Source organism: Chiloscyllium plagiosum, chromosome 4 (assembly GCF_004010195.1).
Source record: "Chiloscyllium plagiosum isolate BGI_BamShark_2017 chromosome 4, ASM401019v2, whole genome shotgun sequence".
Lineage (NCBI taxonomy): Eukaryota > Metazoa > Chordata > Chondrichthyes > Orectolobiformes > Hemiscylliidae > Chiloscyllium > Chiloscyllium plagiosum.
The window spans coordinates 27571468-27579525 of NC_057713.1; the positions used below are offsets into that span (position 1 = coordinate 27571468).

At 46.4% G+C, this 8058-nt stretch overlaps 1 protein-coding gene across 1 annotated transcript in view; it reads left to right on the top strand.

Annotated features, from left to right (window-relative positions):
• LOC122548772 (semaphorin-5A-like) overlaps window positions 1-8058 on the top strand; it is an 18038-nt gene that overhangs the window by 5681 nt on the left and 4299 nt on the right. Inside the window, exons 2-5 of the mRNA XM_043687539.1 lie at window positions 3398-3509; window positions 3762-3982; window positions 7131-7277; window positions 7361-7510. Coding sequence (XP_043543474.1) covers window positions 3469-3509; window positions 3762-3982; window positions 7131-7277; window positions 7361-7510 — 559 coding nt within the window. The 5' untranslated portion in view covers window positions 3398-3468. The remainder of the gene's footprint in view (window positions 1-3397; window positions 3510-3761; window positions 3983-7130; window positions 7278-7360; window positions 7511-8058) is intronic.

Genomic DNA, 8058 nt, shown 5'->3' on the forward strand with positions numbered 1-8058 from the left:
AGCTTTGGAGAGGTTGCAGAGAAGATTTACCAGGATGTTGCCTGGAATGGAGAATAGGTCGTACGAGGATAGGTTGAGAGTGCTAGACCTTTTGTTGTTGGAACGGTGAAGGATGAGGGGTGACTTGATAGAGGTTTATAAGATGATCAGAGGAATAGGTAGAGTAGACAGTCAGAAACTTTTTCCCCGGGCACAACCGAGTGTTACAAGGGGACATAAATTTACGGTGAAGGGTGGAAGGTATAGGGGAGATGTCAGGGGTGGGTTCTTTACCCAGAGAGTGGTGGGGGCATGGAATGCGCTGCCTGTGGGAGTGGCAGAGTCAGAATCATTGGCGACCTTTAAGCGGCAATTGGATAGGTACATGGATAGGTGCTTAAGCTAGGACAAATGTTCGGCACAACATCGTGGGCCGAAGGGCCTGTTCTGTGCTGTATTGTTCTATGTTCTATGTAGAAACTGTTTTGAAACTGGCTGGTGCGTGTGTTCAGGCTTCTGTATCTTCTCCCTGATGGTAGAGGATATACAAAAACACAGATTCTATAGATGGGACATTGGCCTTTGTGATTGTCCGGGCCGAATTCACTACTCTCTGTAACTGTCTCTGACCTTGAATGGTACAGTTGCCATACGAGGTAGTGCTATATCCAGACAGAATGCTCTCGATGGCACACCTATAAAGGTTGGCAAGGGTATTTGCCATCATGCCAAATTTTCTCAGCTGCCTGAGGAAGAAGAGACTTTGTTAGGCCTTTGTAACCAGTGCGTTCACATGAAGAATCCAAGAAAGCTTGTTGTGGATGACATTCCCAGGAGCTTGACCTCTCCACTCGTTTCACCTCTGTGCTGTTAATGTATAGGGGGGCATGAGTAACATCCTGCTGAAAGTCAATAATGAGTTCCTTGGTTTTTCCAGCATTGAGAGCTAGGTTGTTCTCAGTGCACCATTTTTCCAGGTCTTCCACCTCCTGTCTGTAGTCTGTTTCGTCGCCATCTGAGATTCCACCGACTATGTGGTGTCATCAGTGAACTTGTAAATGGCATTAGTCTGGTATTAGGCGACGCAGTCATTGGGTATACAGTGAGTACAGTAGGGGAGCTGAGTACGCACCCCTGGGGGGGCACCAGTGTTGAGTGTTAGTGAGGATGAACTATTGTCCCCAATCTTCACTTACTGTGTAGACAGAATCAATGGAAGGAAGGCTGGTTTACACTGATTGACTTGTTTTTAACTATTAAATAAAAAAACACAAAGAACTGTGGGTAATTGGACAGCAGAAACAAAAACAAATTGCTGGGAAAATTCAGCAGGTCTAACAGCAACTGTGGAAAGAATTCAGCATTAGTCACCCTTCCAGACTGGGTGACCACTTTGTGGAACACCTCTGTTCTGTCTGAGCTTCCAGTTGTCTGTCATTTCAATGCACCACGCTGTTCCCTGCCTCAGGCTTGCTACAGTGCTCCAGTGAAGCTCAGAACAAATTGGAAGAACACACCTTCTTTACTGCTTGGGGACCCTGCAGCCTTTCAGACTCGACATCGAGTTCAGCAATTTTTGGACATGAGGCACCTTCTCCCATGACCTGACCCCAACTCCCTCCCACACTCTAGGCCTCGTTATCACCAGTGCTGCTATCACAAACAACCTACTGTCAGGTACTACTGGAACCCATTAGCAGCTATTCATTCTCCCAGACTGACCTTTACTCATTCCTGTGTCACACCAGGGTATGGCAACTGTTTGTTCACTGTCCACAGCAAATCCTCTTCTTACGTCGGTTATAAACATGTTATGTTTTTACATCTCCATTCTATCCTTGTCAGAATTACAATCAGACTTTTGAATAGACCTCTCATATTACAGTTGATCTCTTTCTGCCCCTTCTCTGTAGCTGGAGCACTATATTCTGCACTGTGTAAGGTATTATTTGTCTGGATAGCACACAAACCAAAACTTTTCATTGTTTCTTGGTACATGCAACAACAATAAATCAAATCAAATCAAATCCAACCCGGCTAATTACTGCCCTGTCACTCTACTCTTGATCATCAGTAAAGTGAAGGAATGTGTGTCATCAACAGCGTGATTATGCCTCCAGTGAGGGCCTCGACTTACCCCTGACCCTCACTCCCACAGCCTCCAGTGAGGGCCTCGACTTACCCTGACCCTCACTCCCACAGCCTCCAGTGAGGGCCTCGATTTACCCCTGACCCTCACTCCCACAGCCTCCAGTGAGGGGCTCGACTTACCCCTGACCCTCACTCCCACAGCCTCCAGTGAGGGGCTCGACTTACCCCTGACCCTCACTCCCACAGCCTCCAGTGAGGGGCTCGATTTACCCCTGACCCTCACTCCCACAGCCTCCAGTGAGGGCCTCGATTTACCCCTGACCCTCACTCCCACAGCCTCCAGTGAGGACCTCGATTTACCCCTGACCCTCACTCCCACAGCCTCCAGTGAGGGGCTCGACTTACCCCTGACCCTCACTCCCATAACCTCCAGTGAGGGGCTCGATTTACCACTGACCCTCACTCCCATAACCTCCAGTGAGGGGCTAAATTTACCCCTGACCCTCACTCCCACAGCCTCCAGTGAGGGCCTCGATTTACCCCTGTCCCTCACTCCCACAGCCTCCAGTGAGGGCCTCGACTTACCCCTGACCCTCACTCCAGCCTCCAGTGAGGGCCTCGACTTACCCCTGACCCTCACTCCCACAGCCTCCAGTGAGGGCCTCAATTTATCCCTGACCCTCACTCCCACAGCCTCCAGTGAGGGCCTCGATTTACCCCTGACCCTCACTCCCACAGCCTCCAGTGAGGGGCTCGATATACCCCTGACCCTCACTCCCACAGCCTCCAGTGAGGGCCTCGATTTACCCCTGACCCTCACTCCCACTGCCTCCAGTGAGGGCCTCGATTTACCCCTGACCCTCACTCCCACAGCCTCCAGTGAGGGGCTCGACTTACCCCTGACCCTCACTCCCATAACCTCCAGTGAGGGGCTCGATTTACCCCTGACCCTCACTCCCACAGCCTCCAGTGAGGGCCTCGACTTACCCCTGACCCTCACTCCCATAGCCTCCAGTGAGGGCCTCGATTTACCCCTGACCCTCACTCCCACAGCCTCAAGTCGGGGCCTGATTTTACTCTGCTGCTCCTTCCAATCCTTTCGGCATTGGATGAATTGTGAGTCAGCACAGATACGAGAGGTTGAATAGCCTCTGATCCCGTAAGCACACAGCAAGAGGAAGGCTGTATACTGAGGTCCTGCTGTGATTGTACAGAATGTGAGAGATTTGTACCACGTCAGGGTCAATGTGGAAGTGAATGGGGTTTGACCATGCTACAGTCTCTGGCTTTTCACAAACCTGCACCTTCTCATTAAGCTCTGTATCAGTTCCCATTCTGACAGGGTCGAGTGTGAACAGCAGCTGGAGTCTGTATCCCGGTGTGGAGGACTGGCGATATATGAATGCAGGAGAGCACATGGAGATTGGGTGTGAAAACTGGTGAGGACCTGCTCCCTGATTCCAGGCTTCGGTTTCCAGTACCAAGCTGCCCACCCTCCCCCCTCCCCACCCCACCTCACCTCACTCAACCATAACCCCTCCTCCCCCCCACCGGCATACCCAGACTCCCACCCCCTCAGCGTCTCTCCCACCCTACTCAGGACCCCTTCCTCTAAACCACTCTCTCCCCTCTAGAAGGAGGTCAGTCTGAGACCTCTCTTCCCTCACTTTCTTTGCTGCCTGTATTTTCAGTTCCTGTGTCAATGGGCGACTGGACTGTGTCTCACACTTGGGCTGTCAGTTAGATGGAGGATGGGGTTCTTGGAGCACATGGACCCCCTGCTCTGAGCCTTGTGGAGGTGGCTCCCAGCACCGGGTTCGGGAATGTGACAGTCCGAGCCCCCGGGATGGGGGCCGGGGATGCCGGGGATCTCCAGACCAGAGGAGGGAATGCAACAAGAAGCCATGTGAAGGTGAGACATTGGAGACTGCAAAACAGGTTCATCCTCATACACAACACGGGAACCAAACCACAGCACCCAAAATGGGGACCAAATCACAACACGCAACACCAAAACTGAACTACAACATGCAACACGGGAACCAAACCACAGCACCCAAAATGGGGACCAAATCACAACACGCAACACGAAAACTGAACTACAACATGCAACAAGGGGACTAAACCGCAACACACAACATGGGGACTAAACCACAACATGCAACACAGGAACCAAGCCAGAACACACAACACTGCAATACACAACATATGGAAATCTATTTTCTACTCCTCATTATAAATTCTCCTGAATCTGCCTATAATGGATCCACATTTGTTGTAGCCAAACTTTCCCTTTATACATATCTATAGAAGCTTTTCCAGTCCATTTTTATGTTTCTGCTGGAATATGTTTAAATGCAGTCTGCTGTGGTTCTGTTCGCCGAGCTGGAAGTTTTTGTTGCAAACGTTTCGTCCCCTGTCTAGGTGACATCCTCAGTGCTTGGGAGCCTCCTGTGAAGCACGTCTGTGGTGTTTCCTCCGGCATTTATAGTGGCCTGTCCTTGCCGCTTCCGGTTGTCAGTTTCATTAGCTGTCTTCCTGTTTGTCCTATATAGTGTTTTGTGCAGTCCTTGCATGGGATTTTGTACACTACATTAGTTTTGCTCATGCTGGGTATCGGGTCCTTCGTTTTGGTGAGGCTCCCAAGCACTGAGGATATCACCTAGACAGGGGACGAAATGTTTGCAACAAAAACTTCCAGCTCGGTGAACAGAACCACAGCAACGAGCACCCGAGCTACAAATCTTCTCACAAACTTTAAATGCAGTCTTTTTTTCCTTATAAGGTCCTTAGTCCTTTAGTTTATAAACCTTTCAATTCTCAGAATTATTGCTATTTCTGACAACTTTTTAAACATTTGATGTTATTATACAACCTTGAATATCATTTGTCGGCTATGGTTAGCTGAGTTTTTGCACCTTGATTTGGTTGGTATTGTCTTCACGGTCTCACATCTGCAAGTCTGCAATATCTGCAAAATGTGAAGTTTTTTTTCTAAAATCCAAGTCATTTAGATATCTGATATTCTGATATAGAGATAGACAGCCAAACCAAATCAGCCTTTCTATGTCTACATTCACAAAACAGAAAAGTTAACATCTTCAAAGAGCCTGAAAAATGATCTCAATAACCAGATCTTTTGAATAACCAATGCTATCTCTGTGAATAATCAATTCTAGACCTTGGGCTTGTTTATTACTTATCAATAATTCAGTAACTTTAGTGGAGCAAAATTAAGCAGCAATCTAATAAATGTTTATGATTTATACCCAATAACCATTGTTTTCAGCCCTGTTTACAAACAAAACAAAACTGGACAAATTACTGAAGTAACTTTCATGATGCGTTGTTCTACAAGTGCATATGATAGTTCCTTCGCTGATTTTCTAAAATATCAATCAGGACAAACTTTTCAGTTCATTCTGAGAAACTTTATGATTTACTTTTTAGTCTCTGAACTTGCAGTATGTGATGATTGAAGTTCAAGCAGGGAGTTTTTGCACCTTCATGATGTAGCATCAATAGCCAAACTCCTCTCAGAAACCCACTTCAAATACTAATACAAACTCTCCAGCCTCTTTCTCTGTTTAACCATCATGTACTCACCCAGATTTACTGTTATCAATTCCTAGGTATTGAACTTGTTAATGGCCAAACATGTACAATCTGGTAAAATGTTCTACATCCCCAGCCCCACACACCCCCAAACACCAACCCCCTCCAAGTGGGGGAGAGTCTGCAGTATCATTCTGATCAAGAACCATCCTGCAAAAAAACAAGCTGCTGCCCATAGTCCAGATGTGACTTTTCAGCTTCAACTCTCAGTTCACAGCTTCACACCAAAATTTATCATAAAAATAATAAAAATTTAACAGGAGCTTGTTACAACATGGAGTAAACCACTCTGCTAATTTAAACCAACCACACAGAAAAGATTCATCCCGTGCTGTAATCTGTTAAAATTCGAGAGGCAAAGAACTATCCCAAAAGTCACTATTTAAAGTAAAAATTAACAATTTTTAAAAGTCTAACAGAGAATATTATCAAACAACTATTTACAACTCCTTTCTCTTAAACATATCTTTTACCTTCCCCTCTACAATACTAGTCCGATAAAAAAAATCCCGATTACAATTTTTAAAAAAATCACATTTCAAAATCAGTTAGCTTTGCCGTGTATCCTGTGTAGAGTTTTCTCTGTAGATTCTTTCTCCAGGTCATAGAGTCATAGAGATATACAGCATGGAAACAGACCCTTCAGTCCAACCCGTCCATTCCGACCGGATATCCCAACCCACTCTAGTCCCACCTGCCAGCACCCGGCCCATATCCCTCCAAACCCTTCCTATTCATATACCCATCCAAATGCCTCTTAAATGTTGCAATTGTACCGGCCTCCACCACTTCCTCTGGCAGCTCACTTCATACACGTACCACCCTCTGCGTGAAAGAGTTGCCCCTTAGGTCTCTTTTATATCTTTCCCCTCTCACCCAGGTCGGTGTTGATGTTTTTCTCTGTCCACACTCCTTCTCCGGACAGGTACCTCTCCGAAACTTCTTACTAGCAGTCAACATCTGTTAGTATTTTGGCAGTTCTTTTCACTGCTCTAGCTAACTGTTCAAAATGTCCAATACTTAGACTCCAAAACATCGGATAGTTTCATCGGTTTTAATATTATCAAAATACTAAATTCAAACTTGGTTGGAGTTTGGTATTTTGGGGCATCATTTAAACTGATTGGCCGAATTTGAAATTTGATTTTGTCTCCAGGCAACCCAGCTACTGCTTGCTGTTTGACCAAATGCTACATTATTACCTTGTTTAGAATACTTTGTGCTGTGTCAGGTAGTTATGCTGGCTTTTCAACTCTCTTAAAGATACAGTACACCTCTACATCTTCACAACAACCTCTTACACTGGAAACAAACCAGGGTCCTCAGAATGATCTATTAATCAAGGTGACATCAGAGCTCCAGTAGACAGAGCTCCATTCACCAGGCATTCCCTTTACTCCAGGTTACATTCCAATTACTCTTTGTACTCTGTCTTTATAAACTAGGCTGGAGCTCATGGACTGAGTGGAGCACTTGTTCCAAGTCGTGTGGGGCAGGATTTGAGTTTCGCAATAGGAGCTGTGACTCTGATCTCCCGGCATTGTGTGTTGGGAATTTTGAGGAGACTCGTAGCTGCAATGGGACGTGTGCTGGTGAGTTTTAGGAATGATGCAGTTTTGTGATCGCACATGGAGTATCACAGCCAACATCTGTTGTCATTCTCTTTCTCTAATAGCTTGGTTGGTGTGGAGTAAATGGTCACCATGGTCAACATGCAGTGTGTCATGTGGAGGCGGAGAGCAGCTCCGGGTCCGTGACTGTCTCAACCCACCGTGTGAGGGATTCTCAACTCAAACCAAAACCTGCCAGAGCCAGGTCTGCCTCGGTGAGTTTCCTCATCCTTGCCCTGTCAAATGAGCCTGACCTCACTCAATCTCAAGGTTGGACACATTGGAGAGAGTCACTCAACACAGTTGGGCTATTCATGTCACTGAGTCGCTGAATTGCTGAATCGCTGAATCACTGAGTTGCTGAATCAGTGAGTCGCTGAATCACTGAGTTGCTGAGTCACTGAAATACTGGGTCACTCAATCACTGAGACACTGAATCACTGAGTCACTGAAATACTGGGTTACTAAATCACTGAGTCGCTGAATCACTGAGTCACTCAATCACTGAATCATTCAATCACAACATTGTTAAGGCACAGAGAAGGGGGCCATTTGACACACCAGGCCTGCACCAACTCTTGCAATGAGCATTGTTACTCAATACTAATCTCCTGCCTTTTTCTCATATCCCTGCACACCTTTTCTCTCCAAATAACCATCCAGTTCCCTCTTGAATGCCTCAATTAAATCTACCTCCACCCACATTTCCAGGCAGTATATATTCCAGACTCTAATTCCTTGTGGAATTCCTCACATCACCTTT